The sequence below is a fragment of the Onychostoma macrolepis genome, chromosome 17 (assembly GCF_012432095.1).
Source record: "Onychostoma macrolepis isolate SWU-2019 chromosome 17, ASM1243209v1, whole genome shotgun sequence".
NCBI classification, from domain to species: domain Eukaryota; kingdom Metazoa; phylum Chordata; class Actinopteri; order Cypriniformes; family Cyprinidae; genus Onychostoma; species Onychostoma macrolepis.
This window is the reverse complement of record NC_081171.1, coordinates 13,464,503-13,479,658: the sequence shown is the minus strand read 5'-3', so window position 1 is coordinate 13,479,658 and position 15,156 is coordinate 13,464,503. Positions and strand designations below refer to the sequence as shown.

Below are 15,156 nucleotides of genomic sequence, written 5' to 3'. Positions count from 1 at the left end.
TCCAATTTGATACTGTTAAGTGCTTTGAGACAATCTGTATTGTTAAAAGCGCTATATAAATAAAGATGACTTGACTTGACAACACAATTAATAGAATATGAATTTTCAAAATCATTTGTCATTCTGTTTTATTTGACCTTATTTACAGATATAAACATTCACAACTTCACAATCAAGGTACCTAACCCTGGCATCAAAGAACCAAAATTGTATCAATGATATAAAAAAATACTATGAAAGTCTCTCAAATAAAAAAAGTGGGCAAGTTTTAACTGCCTTGGCGCCCAGCGGAAGCTTATGCTTTAGTTTCAGAGGGTAAGAGATCGAGAATGGAGGCAAAGGACTTTGGCCTCTCTAGAACCACCACAGGCTTCAAGAACTGAAGCTGTTTTATAGCTTGGTCCCCACAGCCCCCTAAAGCTCTTTCCAAAATCAGACGGAGATTCTGGATAGAGGTACACTCTCCTTTAGAGATCAAGTGCCTCAGAGGGGATGAGCGAAACTTGCGGCTTCGGGAGATTTGGGCTCCTCTCTGAGTATTCTCCTTAACCGAGCAGTTTCGTCGGAAACAATCACGGCGTCGAGGAGGATCAGGCTTAGTAACTACTGCAGTCCACGGATTTTCAAGTTTGATATCCTCCTTCTCTTTAATGAACTTCAAGAATGACGACTCAAAGCCCATAGGTTTGTAAGTTGCGATGTCAAAAGCTCGTGGGGCAAGACTGTGAGTTACAGGATCCTTTGAGATTGGTAAAAGAGGGACTGGAGGTGGTGGTTCAGAGAGTTCATTCTTCCGTCTGAGGGGCTGCCGAGTTGGGGTGGGAACTGATATGGAAACAGTAGAAGGAATGTTAATAGATTTACTGTCTTTACCAGAGGGTTCAAATGAACTTTCATCAACAGCAATTCTGAGAGTAGATGGTGGAGAGAGGTCAAGCGGTGGAGGGCGTATAAGGGGAGGTGTGGTTAACTCCGACTCTGACCTGTCTTTGTGCCTTGGACTCTCCTCGGAAACAGACTCTTCGGGATGCCCGCTTGACTTTGGGGAGCCATAGAGCAAATCCTCAGCAGCAATAAGCAAACTTCTGTCGGGGAGTGGCTCCTCTGAAAACTCGATCACTTCCTGCCCCTTTGATTCAGTTTTGATCGAATGGAGGCTCATTGGCAGTGACGGGCCACCTGGGGTTGCAGGCTCGGACTGATACTCCATTTTAAGGACGCCATTTGGAATTCTTGTTAAATCAGGGATAGCAGACACAGCGGATTTCTTTTGTATTATCTCCTCTAACTTTTCAGCTGTGTAACACAATTTGTCCTTATTGTCAGTCAACTGTTTGCGTCTAACTTTGTGAACGCTAATATAATGTCGATTTAAACTACGCATGCTCATGACTACGGAGTCACAATTCTGTATCATGCAAGGGAAGGCCACAGGAAGGCAGCGGTCCTGGCACATCTGTAAAGCCTCCTCATGCGTTCGGAAGACAATCCTGTCAAATCCTTTTTTTAGTTTGATTTTTGGTTTCTTAGGTACTTCTTCCAGCTCCTCCTCTGGGGTTTCTTCAATTGACTCAAAGTTCTTGTCAGAGCGAGAAATTTCCTGATCTTTGAGGCAGCACCTCAAAGGCTGCTTAAGAGGCAGCTTTTGGGAATCTTTCGATGACTGGGAAGAAGGTGAGATGATTAACTTTGTTTGGCATCCACTATTTGTCTCATCTTTTTTAGGTGTACTCTGGAGACGCACCACAAGGGAATCGGATGGATCGCAGTGCCTATAGAAAACATGCTTTTTATAGCTTGATTTAAACTCGCTGTTCACAGATGTAGCAACTGGATTCAGGGGAGTCTGGTTCTGGTGAAACTGACTTGTGTGACGCAAGAGGCTGCTGTTGAGATGGTAGGACTCATTGCAGTTAGCATAGGTACACTTGAACCTCGGTATGGGCTCCTCTGATGAAGCCATCTGTCTTTTTGGTATGTGCTTAGACTTGCAAGGCATTTTCGATGTAATTTTCTTGTTGTGCTCTCTACGGTAATGCTTAGTAAGACTAGACAAGTTGTTAAACTGCTTATCACATCCTTTGTGTTCACATGGGAAGCACAACTGGGAGCGGTTATAGTGATGCACCAACTGAAGGTGGCCAACAAGAGCATTCTGAGTATTGAAGGCAGCACTGCAGTTTTTATGCACGCAATGAAAGGGTTTATTGTATTTATGGAGGATGTAGCTCAGATTCCCTTTAGCAACCAAGCGGCGACTTCCCCTTACATCAACACTTGAGTGGTTTACATGCGCATCAGTTTCAGAAGGGACTTGGCTCTTCTCTTCAGCTTTAGCTTGTCCATTTTTTCTATAAAGCTTGCGCTTCCACAACCGATAATCTTGTTTCTGGCATTTTTGTTGCCACAGGTGTTTTTCTCGTCTTTGGGTTTTAACATCATCCATCTTCAAAGACTGTGACTTCTTCCTGGTCCTCACCTTAGATGATGACACCACGGGTGCTTTATCAACTAGCTTTCTTTTAAAAGAGCAGCTCATCTGTTCAACAACAGCTTTATTTATGTGGTGCATATGTATATAGTGGATCCTCAATTCTTTTTTGTTTCTGTAGCTCTTGGAGCAGAGATGGCACTTGAAAGGCTTGAATATTTGAGACTGAAACACCTCCATCTCTTTCACCTCTTCCTCAGAGTAAGCATGAACCTTCATATAGTGCTGCATTAAAGCACGACTAGTAACACTCTGGTAGCGGCAACTTTTAGCTTCGCAGGTGTAAGGTTTCGTTGTGGCCTGCACAAGGAACTCGCTATGTGGTTGATCGTCCTGCAAGACAGAATTTTCAGTGCTGTCAGGCATTTTGGAAGGCTTGAATGTTTGAGACTGAAACACCTCCATCTGTTTAACCTTTTCCTCAGAGTAGCCATGAATCTTAATGTAGTGCTGCATTAAAGCACTACTGGTAACGCTCTGGTAGTGGCAGCTTTTGGCTTCGCAGGTGTAAGGCTTGGTTGAGGGCTTGCTTTGCAGTTGCTCCATCTCAGGGTCTTTATTGTTGTCACGTGTTTGTGGTGATTCTGGCTTGCTTGGCAGTTTCTTTGAATCAATACTCGATACATGAGATCTCACCTCATTTTTGTTGTTCGCTGCTTTGGCAGGTGACCTTGCTTTCAAGGTAGGCGTGCAAGTGCTCTGTGAATTACGCGTAGCATATCTGGTGCTGGGAGAATTAAGGCTTAGTTGACTCAATCCAAGCATGATCTCGGTTAGTGCTGCACCAAGTTCCACGCTTGAAGGGGTTGTGTCACAGTCTGTGGACTCGGGAGCAGGTGAGGGAGCTTTTTCGTGAATAGATTCCTCCGTTGATGACCTTCTTAGAGTGTTATCCTGACTACTTTTATGCAATTCATTGGCTTGAGTCTTAGAATGCTTTGCTTGTACTTTCTTCTTGCATAATTTATCCTCCTCATTAAATTCGTCTGGATGAGCAATTCTCAAGTGCTTCTGAAGTTCTCTTGCAGTAGTGAATGTCCTTCCACACCTTTTTAAGCCACACGTAAACTTCCTACCATCAAAGCAGACAGCAACACATGTCAACGAGACCTTAGATTCCCTGTTGACCAACAGCTGTGAAGAACCTGAACCTTTTTGGACACCATTCTCTACTTCCGCCTTTGACCCAGAGCTTTCCACAACTGGGAGCAAGTGTTTCCTTTTCATTTTTCTCTGTGTCTCAAAGTCTTTTTCTGTAAAGGTGATGTCATGGGTTGCCAAGTGCTGAAGAAATTCTTTGCGGGAGTAGAAAAAGTTCTTGCACCCTGGACTGGTGCAAGTGTAAGCAGCATCGCGGAAGTGCTGCGCCTCATGGTGGTAGAGCTGCCCAAGGTCACAATAGGAGAAACTGCAGCCTTTCAGCTCACAGCCGTAGGACAAACGGAATCCATGACTATGCTTATGTGCTATAAGTTCATTGGTGGTGTCAAAACGGGCACCGCATCCTGTGACCACACACATGAAGGGATGATCTCCATAATGGAGCCAACGGTGCTGGCGATGGTGAAAGGCAGTCATGAAGGTCTTCCGGCAGAAAGTGCACTTCTCCCGACGGTCTTTCATCTCCAGATAATGTTTCAGGTTGGGATCTTCACTATCATGTTCATTTTTGATGTGCACACCCAAATATTTGAAAAGTTTAAAATTTCTTGAGCAGTTACTGGCTGGACACTGGTAAACGTCACGATTCTGTAACTTATAGTGTGTTTTAATGGAGTCAAATGTAATATAGTCATTTTCTACTTGCTTATCAGGCACACTGGCGGCTTTCTCTAATATATGTTCTAATACAACAGGGTCGTGGGTGGACTGATAGTACATGGCTAGAGAGGGGTCTAAAGGAATTTGACCCGGCTCTAACTCATCAAAACTATCCTCCTTGAAATATTGTTTCGGGTCCACCTTCTTCTTCACTTTTTTCTTTTTCCAGTGACCCTCTGCAGGAATCTGAATGTGTGTTTTAGAGTGTGGCTCAAACTCCTTTTTACTTTTAAACTTCTGTAGACACACAGGGCATGTCCACACATCATCTTCCATGTGTTTTCTGGCATGGTGACAGATTCGTGTCTCAACCACTTCTTTATGGCATATCTGACAGACAAATTTATTCTTCTCTTGCTTGTCGGATCTCTTAGAGACATCCTCCAAGTCTTTTTTCTTTAAGACTTTTTGGCCCGTTTCGGTTTCTGTTTTTTCCACTGTTTGCTCTTGTTCAGTGCTGCTAAATACATTAATTTCACTTTCACCTTCTTCCTCCTTCTCAGCCTCTTCATTCAGAACTGCTCCAGCATTACACAGCTCCTCTGGTACTGCTTCATCTTCTACTTCTTCCTCCGGTTCCAGCCCCAGTAACTGACTGCAGTAGCGCTTCAATGTCTTCCAGTCCCAGAATTCAGGATCAATGGGCCAATGTGCTTTCAGAGAAAGTAGCAGCTCGCAACGCAGGGAATTTGGAATAATTGCATTTTCCTCATCATATTTTTGATCAGGACGTGTGTAGAGCTCCTCAAGGACATCAAAGGCTTCCTGAGCAGGACATAAGAGGAATTCTGTGAGCTGACTAGCCCGTATAACCTCCAGATCGTCAGGGAGGAGACAGGCAACAGCTTTGCAGACCATTGTTTTCGCGTCTACATCTTGATTTGGAAGCCGAAGAGCCTTCACACACAGTTCAACTGAAACTGCTAGGCCAAGCTGCATTGCCTGTAAAAATACAATAGACAAAGTCAGGAACAGCTTAGCATACATTAAAAGGAATAACCAAGTAACAAGGGAGGAAACAGGTCTATTCACCTCTGTCTGAATTACACGAATGAGGAATAGAAGATGGTAGATAGTCCTGGCAATGGCTGCAAACTGGAGGCACCGTTCAATAAATGATTCGAGGGACACATCAATTCTTCTTTGCAGTTTACTCCAAAGGAGGGTTAACTCCCTGACAAACACCACAGGAATCAAGAAACTTCATTAGAGTTGCCATTCACATGGAAATCCAGATCTCATGTACACCTGATATTAGCATTATCTCCAGTGATCCGTTCACAAGTGAACAAAGCTAAATACAAGTACAAAGACAGTCCAGTGTATTTTGAATATAACAGGTCCTCACCAGGAACAGTCCAGGTTGTCTTGCTGTAGCTGCTGTGTAAAATACGTGGTGCACAGGATGAAAGCTGTGCTCTCTTCGCCCTCAGCATCCATGTTGCAAATAATGTCCAGGACATCTTTTGCATCTATTCTAGAAATCTTATAGACAGAGGGAGAGATAGTAAAATAATTTAGTTTATTATTAAAACATATCATGAACGGAGTCAATCACTTAAAAAAACTGGGTACTTTACCTCTAAAATAGCTTCCTCACTAGGCAGCAGCTGGCACAGTTGGGTGACAAAGGTTTGGCGAAAAGTAGATTGGTTAGGCAGGAGGCTACAGTTAGCACAGGCTTTGTTGAGGATCAGCGCTTTCTCTACCTCCCCTACTTTCTCCAGGTGTTTGATACGCATTTCCATGAAACCTTCTCCCTCCAAAGCAAGATAGGCATTCACTGTTCCAGAGGAAGACAATCATAAGTAAACAGCTGAATGAGTTTATCTGCACATATCAACACTGTCTTAAGGTCTGACTTTAGATATCACGTTATCTGGCAAAACGTCAAACATAATATATTGCCTAATAAAATGTCAGCCTGTCCACACAGCTGAATACACCAACAACAAACTGTTCAACCACTCTCTACATGAAAGCAGTGAAATGCTGAGTTTGTTTACATAATATTGTATTAATGTGGTGTTACCTTCTTCTGGATCTGTTGACTGGCCGGTAAGAAGTGAAACCAGGACAGGATTATTCCAAGCTCCACCTTCACCTGTAATGTTCAGCAGGGCATGCAAATCTGTACTGCCATACTGCAGCATGGCCTCATGGGCCGCCTGTACAAAGAGTCAAACCACACCATGAAAAATAATATGTACTAGGGCTGCAACAAACGATTATTTTGATAATTGATTAATCTAACAATTATTAGAAGGATTAATCGACTAATCGTCGATTATTTCACTGATTAATCAGTAGACTTTGATTGATTATTCAGCTTTTGCAATTAGTTAAAATATTGTTATACATATTCTAACATAAATAAAGGTCACTTCAGCTTTAGAAAAGCATATTATGTCATTACAATTATTATACAATTAATTGGTAACACTTTACAATAAGGTTCATTGGTTAACATTAGTTAACATGAATTAAGAATGAACAATACTTCTACAGCATTTATTAATCTTGGTTAATGTTAATTTCAGCATTTATAAAAATCACAAGTTGTGTTTTTTATCGTTGGTAAATGCACTGTGAACTAACACGAACAAACAATGAACAACTGTATTTTTATTAACCAACATTAGCAAAGATTAATACATGAATTTAATAAATGTATTGTTCATTGTTCATTCATGTTAATTAATACATTACAATAAGGTATCATTTGTTAAAGTGTTACCAATTCATTATACAAATAGATGTATTTGGCACACAAAATGAGATGACAGACAGAGACACTCTCTCACCATTTAATTAGCTACATGGAAAAGTAACACATCATTCTGCCTAACATCTCCTTTTGTAAGTGATAAGAATCAAAATAAAGGTAAGTGATGAGATGCTTTGGATAAACTATTTTATTCACAACATAATGTCTTAAAATAGCCTACCGTATATGGTTATGATAACCAAAACAGAGCTAAATCAAGCTTTGATCTCTGTAAAACAAACTATCACTTTAATTAAATATTTTTTCCCCAATAATAAAAACATTTTATCATTAGCTAGCTCCACAGTGGAGAGCTGCTTTATTTCAGAAAATCAAGTTGTAATTCTAACTGAAAGCGACACTGACTCTGGTTTTTCATGTTTAATATATAGTAAGTTACTATATAAATAAACATGATGTGAACGGACTTTACTTGAGTACTTAACTGCAGAGCTCATGCAAACATCCACATCGTTGTAATCAAATGCATTTTTAACTGCTGCTTTCACACTGCTGTCAGTTTTTGTTGTTTATTTTGTTACTGAGAGAAAGCGCGCAATATACATTTACATATTCATCAAACGCTGCTCAGGTTCGGGTGTGTCTTCTTCTGTTGAATTGCATCCAAGAGGGCTGAATTACATTCTTGCGCTACAGCGCCACACTGGTCGAACCGCAGTATTGCAGGCTCTTGCATTAGGTCATGTGAGATCAAACGATTACTCGACAACAAAAATATTTGTCGACAATTTTTTATTGTCGACGTTGTCGATAATGTCGACTAATCGTTTCAGCCCTAATATGTACATAAATAATCTTATGTGAACCTGGACCACAAAACCAGTCATGGGTATATTTGTAGCAATAGCCCACAAAGGGTCAAAATTATCAATTTTTCTTTTATGCTAAAAATCATTAGGATATTAAGTAAAGATCATGTTCCATAGAGATATTTTGTAAATTTCCTACCAGAGGTATATCAAAACTTAATTTTTGATTAGTAATATGCATTGCTAAGGACTTCATCTGGACAACTTTAAAGGAAATTTTCTCAATATTTAGATTTTTTTGCACCCTCAGATTCCAGATATTCAAATAGTTGTATCTCAACCAAATATTGTCCTATCCTAACAAACCATACTTCAATGGAAAGCTTATTTATAAAATTGACCCTTAAGACTGGGTTTGTGGTCCATGGTCACATATATATATCACATCTGTATACTGCTTGCAGTTCATGCGCAGCAAACACACTGATTGTTAGGCAAAATGCCACTATAGTTTTTTCAGTATATTTTAGGGTGATTGTAAAATGAATTTCACATTGGGAATCTATAAAGCATGACCCTCTTTCTGTTTAATACACCAAGAGTACATGCCTGTCTAATGTCCTTAAACAACAGTACAGTCTGTCCATCATCTGCAACAAGGGTCTTCAATAGAGGGACTGGCAATTATGGTTTGACCCCTAAAAAAAAGGTTTCCCTAATCTTCACAATAGGAAATCTTTTAGGATCCAGAAAATTTAATTTGGGTCTTTTGTTCAGTAAAAATTTAACTTTTGATCCATCTCACAGAATAAATTGAGCTTATCACAATAAAACCCAATAATTTGATCTTACCTGAACAGAACCATGGAACTGCAGCCATGCTTCCAAAGGTATTTCATTTTGAGGCACTGATAACAGCAATTCAAGGCAACTCCTGCAGATGATCACAACATTTGGAAAAAATGAATATGGTTCTAATGCTCTATGATCAGGTGAGCCAGCAAACAACTTTTCAGTCGTTTTTAAACATTTGTGAAAAGAATAAAATATTTGCAGACAAATTATGGATAATATGTTATAGGCTACCTTTATATATTAGCAAAAGTTGCACTTACAATGCAAGTCTTTTGAGCACAAGGGCAACATTGGGAGAGTCGCCTGTGAGATGTGGCCGAGCAGCAGCAAAACAGTTGATTGAAAGACAGTAGACCTCCAAAAGAGGTAATCCATGTTCCACTGAATTCCTGCTCCCAGCGTAATGCATTAAAGCCTACAAGAATAAGTGAAATGAATAAGATCATGAAAAAAAAAAAAATCATTAAGCTATTTAAACACCACACAGATAAGATCTTTGCTTTTATTTGAGAGTCAAATAAATATCGATTAGAAGAACTGTTTCTTAACCACCAAATCAGAATATTAGAATGACTTCTGAAGGATCATGTGACACTGAAGACACGTTCATCTTTGCCATCACAGGTCGAAAGTTACATTTTTACATATATATTTAAATACAAAATAGTTATTTTAAATTGTATTCATTAAATTGTATTAATATTCACAACATTACCGTTTTACTGCATTTTTGATCAAATAGCCTAAATGTGGCTTTCGTAAGCATTAGAGACTTCTGTCAAAAACACTTTAAAAAATCTTCCCAACCCTAAACTTCTTAGCGTATTACGATCAAGAAACAAGACAAAGGTGGAAGAGTTTAGACTTCTTCAGAGACCCAACAAGGGTCTTTTGAGAGCCTGGCTCCAACACACTGTCTCTACTGCAAACCTACAGGTCCACACAAGGGAGGATGTGAGGAGAAACCCCTGACACAACACTTCCACAGCACTCCATATGTGCTGAGGCACTCTGATTGGACCTTAGGGATAGAAGCAGATGTAACTAGAGCACAGAGCAACTCCAGATAACCTCCTCGTTCTTCACACACATTCAAACTCCCCTTTCACAAACCTCAAGCCTCTGGGATGTCAAATCCCAGCTGATATCTTATTATAGAGAATGAGAGAGGAAATGTCATGCCATATTTAACCTATAAAACTAAGGTTAGGAAAGCTTCCTCTGGGTAACTGGGTATAGCCCTGTTAACCAGACTCATTCCCAGAGCAACTGGGTGCTTCCTTCTGAGACTTTCATTATCTTGAGTAAAAAAACTCTTAGTGGTTAGATATTTATTCTGGTAATTTCAAAATATAGTCTAAATACTAAAAGCACAAAATAGGACATTACAATTTGCAGTTTCACAAGAATATACTTAGACCTCTTTGGGTTCAAAATAGTGTAATTGTTAACCATCTACCTGCATTAAAACAAGCCTATTCCAAAGGTTACAGAAGTGTATTTTAACCGCAAAACAAACATATATCAGTAGCAGTTCAAGATTTATAGCAAGCGGCAAACCTGTTCCAACTTGTTTTCAATCAAAACATGGCTGCTCAGGTGAAAACTTAGAACTTCTTCCCGCTCCACAAAACATCTGCCCATGGGTTATGTTTTCATTCATTCACACACATGAAAAATGAACATATTTATTACTACAATTTTTTGCTAATTATAAAATATCTTCTAAGGCAGACAGGTAGGGTGTGGCGTGTGACATCTGTCAGGATTGAGACTGGCTGGAGTCGTTGCCACAGCAACACTGATGCTGAGGAAAAAGGGGGAGAACTGAGGTTTCAAATGTAGTCAGTTAAACCTAAATGGGGCCTTTAGGTTCCCAATGGGACACTGTTAATGTGCTTGTTATGACCAAATTACAAGTGAAGCACCAACAATGAAAGATTAGCTTTATGGTGTTATGGTCACATTAAAAAAAAATGTCTTTGCCTGACTGACGTGGTACTGTCACAAGTAATAGTTATTATTCTTCAACAATGACAAAAATCACACCAAAAGGCACGTGCAATCATTTTAACAAAGTTGCAATGCAAAACATTTCTACACAAACTTGATACAAAATGAAAAGACACCCATTAAAACCCACTTTAAATTCTTGAAAATAAATAAATTCTTTTTTGAATTTTTATAGAGATCTTAAACCTCTCAGACCAAATTATCTGTACTAAACGGTTCGTTTCAGGAGTCTGAAAGCAGTTCACATCAAATAGTGAATGCATGGCTTGATATATCATGCAAGTACATGCATGGCTTGTTTATAACACAAATTGGAACACAGTGCACTCTCTCGATTCACGTAAATTCACATTTGCATTAAACCAAACAATTCTGCTGTTACTGAACAACACTAATGATGACACATGGTGGAGCTTCTATGAATATGAAAGAACAAAGAGCATATACACTGCTGTTAAAAAGTTTGGGGTCATAATATTTTTGAAGTCTCTTATGCTCACCAAGGCTGATAAAAAGACAGTGAAATAGTAATATTGTGACAATTTTAAATAACCGTTTTCCATTTTAATATTTTTAACTGCAGTTTACACCTGTAATGGCTAAGCTGAATTTTCAGTAGTCATTACTCCAGGCTTTAGTGTCACATGATACTTCAGAAATCATTCTAATATGCTGATTTGGTGCTCAGAAACATTTATCATCATCACTGGTGAAAACAATTGTGCTGCTTCCCATTTTTATGTTTTTAAGGATTCTTTGATAAATAGAAAGTTCAAAACATTTTTTGGAAATAGAAATCTTTTGTAACAATGTAAAAGTTTAGTCACTTTTGATCAATTTAATGTGCCTTGATGAATAAAAGTATTAATTTCTTTCAAAATAAAAAAACATATTGCTGACCCCAAACTTTTGAACGGTAGTGTAAAAAGAAACTATTGTACTACTACACTTAAATGCAACTCAATGTGCTCCTTCAGCAGACAAAAATGAAGGCTTGAGGGTTCAACAGAACTGTGTTGACATACTCCATGAAAGTTACAGCAGATAAAAAATAAAAAGATTAATATTTTTTGTAGTAAAGAGATTAACAATACAGAGCTGAGTTTTGCCTCTAAATATACCTAGTATGTGTAGTTTAATTAAATAAATAATAATCTTTGAATGATGCCAACAATTTTACTGAACACAAACAAGTACTGTTCACTGGCTGTTAACTTTTAAAATTAAAAACAGCTCTACTCACCATCAATAATACTATATAACAATTATATTCAAGTGGGCTGATTCCACAAAAACAACACAGTGTGAATGGAAACTGAACCCAATCATAACTAAAAATAGATCTGAGTGGGAATGCAAAGCGAACTGGGTCTCTTAAAATGGGTCTGAGTTTGAACTCAAGTAAGTAAACACTCCCAAGGTTGATTAGAAGTGACACGTGACAGAGGGACATCAAAGTTAGTAGAGACCGAGTACATGCATGAGATAAACACAACCGAGCCCCACCCCACTATCGTGCTGGACCCCCCGTTCAAGATATACCTGTTCCCATAATGCATGGAAATGCGGTTCCAAGCAGGCCGTATGAGGCATATCTCAAATACGTGGTTTTACGGATCACAGATACGCGATTTTAAACAAGCCGCAAATACTAAGAGAGGAAGCCGTGCAACACGCTACATGCAGTATCAGCTAGCTACCACAACCAAATACAGCTTGCTACTAGAAATTGCCAACTTACAGCTTACAACGTCTCTAAATTAGCTAATTATTGGGCGTGCATGCCAACACTATTAGCTTATGGTAGTTTTGCGTTTGCATGGCTCACTAAACGGCCCACACGTTGAGATAGCATCCACGCATGGTTGGTTTCAGCCACAACTTGCATCTTGGTCAGCTAACGCGAGCCACCACAGCTCTGAAACGTTGCATATAAACAATTCGCATGCATGCAGCGTTTTTGGCAACGCGTACCTGGCAGAAGTTATTGCAATACTCCGTGGAAGATTCTTCAGAAACGTCTTGCTGCCGAAGCTCGGCTTCGAGTTGCTGAAAGGTGGCTTGCAGACCCTCCATAGCGAAAAATGTGTCCTCGTCGAGCAGCAGGCTCTGTCGGCCGCTCCAGTCGAGCTCCGCTTCTGCGTTCTCATCCGCCATGTTCACTGGCATCTACGGCGCGTACGCACACATGCAGTCATGTGATAGCGAAGGGCCTTCTGCTCCAGGTGGGATTGAAGAGAGGAACTCCCCCTGCAAACGTGCACTCTCACACAACACGTTGACCCCGCTGCTTTGAATATTTATTTTGCACAAAAACAAATGGATTTATACAAAACGAGGTGTTTTTATATTTGCTTTAAAACAAAGTACGGCATGAATAGCCTAACTTCCTCAAGCACATTTTTCAGAGTAATTATGAAATTCTCAAAAATGAGCAAAATATAAACAATTTAGATTTTTTGAGTTTGATTTTTGTATAGATCAGTTGTGACCCTGGACCACAAAACCAGTCATAAGGGTAAATTTTTCGAAATTGAGATTTATACATCAACTGGAAGCTGAATAAATAAGCTTTCCATTGATGTATGGTTTGTTAGGATAGGACAATATTTGGCCGAGATGCATAGTTTTGATATATTTACAGTAGGAAATTTACAAAATATCTTCATGGAACATGATCTTTACTTAATATCCTAATGATTTTTGGCATAAAAGAAAAATCTATCATTTTGACCCATACAGTGTATTTTTGGCTATTGCTACAAATATACACCAGCGACTTAAGACTGGTTTTGTGGTCCAGGTTCACAATTTAGTATCTATCTATCTATCTATCTATCTATCTATCTATCTATCTATCTATCTATCTATCTATCTATCTATCTATCTATCTATCTATCTATCTATCACTTAAAATGGTAATCAAAATAAAAATGGCTTGTGTGTTTTTGATTTGTTTAGTAGTAAATACACTAAAACATAATTTTCTTTTACTCAGAATGAGTAAATTTAGTAGGGGCTAGAAAGTTTGGGGCCACAAATGTGGTCTTCTCTGTCTTGCAAAAAGAATGTATTGGACAAAGCAACAAAGCTGAGAAGACAGCAGCCCCATATGAATTTCCCCTGTTCAGAACTCCATCTTTTTCTTATGAGTAGCTGACAAATGATTGTATAGCTCATTTTTTGTAAGTTTCACCCCTCATGCTTTCCACAATTAAATATCACTCCCTTTTGTCTTTAGTCTAATTGTGGAGTTTTGTCACTTGGTCTATTTAAAAGCCTTTATTTTTAAACCTTTACAGGAACCTGTGGTTCCCCAGGGGCCTATACATGTCATATACTATCTTGATAGCAATTTAATACAATTTTACGGTAACACTTTATTTTGATGGTCCTTTTTGAACAATCTGTTTTCTATAAGTAACATTGATGCCAACTAACTCTCATTGGAGTATTAGTAGACTGTCTGTTTAATATATGATAACTTTTTATTGTGATTGTCTCCCAACAGACATTCTACTACTGACTATAAGTAATTTTGCAAGTACACGTCAACTTATTCTAACCCTAACACTACCAGTCTACTAATACTCTACTAACACTCTAATGAGAGTTAGGTGCAGCATTACTTACGGCTAAGAGAATGTGTTAAAGGGACCATCAAAATGAAAGTGAAACCAATTTTACGTTCAATATCCCCATCACCCATCTGTTGTTGTGTGGAAATCACAGTTACTATCATGTAGGCTTTCGTAATAATTACTTCTATAACTGTTTATTATGCAGTCAGATCCATATATATATTTGGACACTGACACAATTTTCATCATTCCGGTTCTGTATGCCACCAGAACAGAATTGAAAATAAAACAAGATTCAAATCAAGATTAAACAAAAATATAACAAAATGCTTAGGAATTATAACCATTTTCATACACAGTCCCACCCATTTTCAGGGGCTCAAATGCAATTGGACAAGTAAATATAATCATAAATAAAATGTTCATTTTTAATATTTTGTTGAGAACCCTTTGCAGGCAATGACTGCCTTAAGACATCACCAAAGACTGGGCTTCCTCCTTTATGACGCTTTGCCAGGCCTGTACTGTAGCTGTACTGTTCAGTTGTTGTTTGTTTGTGGGTCTTTCTGCCTTTAGTTTTGTCTAGTTTTGTATTCAGCGAGTGAAATGCATGCTCAATCGGGTTGAAATCAGGGGCCTGTTCCATAAAACAAGTTTACCAAATAAGCCAGGCTTATTTCAGTTAGTCTGATTTATTTTTAACCAAATCAACTGACAATAAATCAGACTAACTGAAATAATCCATTGTGGAATATTCCTCTTTTTTACCTTCAAAAACTCCTGGGTTGGTTTTGCTGTATGTTTTGGGTCAACATCCATTTGTACTATGAAGCGCCGCCCAATCAACTTTGCTCCATT

At 38.8% G+C, this 15,156-nt stretch overlaps 1 protein-coding gene across 2 annotated transcripts; it reads right to left on the bottom strand.

Annotated features, from left to right (window-relative positions):
• Positions 1 to 111: 111 nt before the first annotated feature.
• On the bottom strand, positions 112 to 13,004 carry rlf (RLF zinc finger). Of its 2 annotated transcripts, XM_058748656.1 has the most exons (9): positions 12,692 to 13,004; positions 8,965 to 9,119; positions 8,702 to 8,783; positions 6,345 to 6,480; positions 5,893 to 6,095; positions 5,661 to 5,797; positions 5,345 to 5,486; positions 984 to 5,254; positions 651 to 825 (listed from the first exon to the last, which is right to left on the bottom strand). In XM_058748656.1, the coding sequence occupies exons 1-9, from the start codon at positions 12,884 to 12,886 to the stop codon at positions 786 to 788; spliced, it is 5,361 nt and encodes a 1,786-aa protein (XP_058604639.1). In that variant the 5' UTR covers positions 12,887 to 13,004; the 3' UTR covers positions 651 to 785. The 2 variants fall into 2 exon arrangements, with proteins under 2 accessions (XP_058604638.1, XP_058604639.1); XM_058748655.1 differs by having other exon boundaries at positions 112 to 5,254; positions 12,692 to 13,000.
• Between the last annotated feature and the right edge of the window lie 2,152 nt (positions 13,005 to 15,156).

Excerpts from the sequence above, each read along its gene's own strand:
- rlf (XM_058748655.1), bottom strand. The coding sequence starts at position 12,886 with ATGCCAGTGAACATGGCGGATGAGAACGCAGAAGCGGAGCTCGACTGG. Across the intron at positions 8,784-8,964 it reads GTGCTCAAAAGACTTGCATT|GAGTTGCCTTGAATTGCTGT; the intron begins GTAAGTGCAACT and ends GATCATCTGCAG. Across the intron at positions 6,096-6,344 it reads GTCAACAGATCCAGAAGAAG|TGAATGCCTATCTTGCTTTG; the intron begins GTAACACCACAT and ends CCTCTGGAACAG.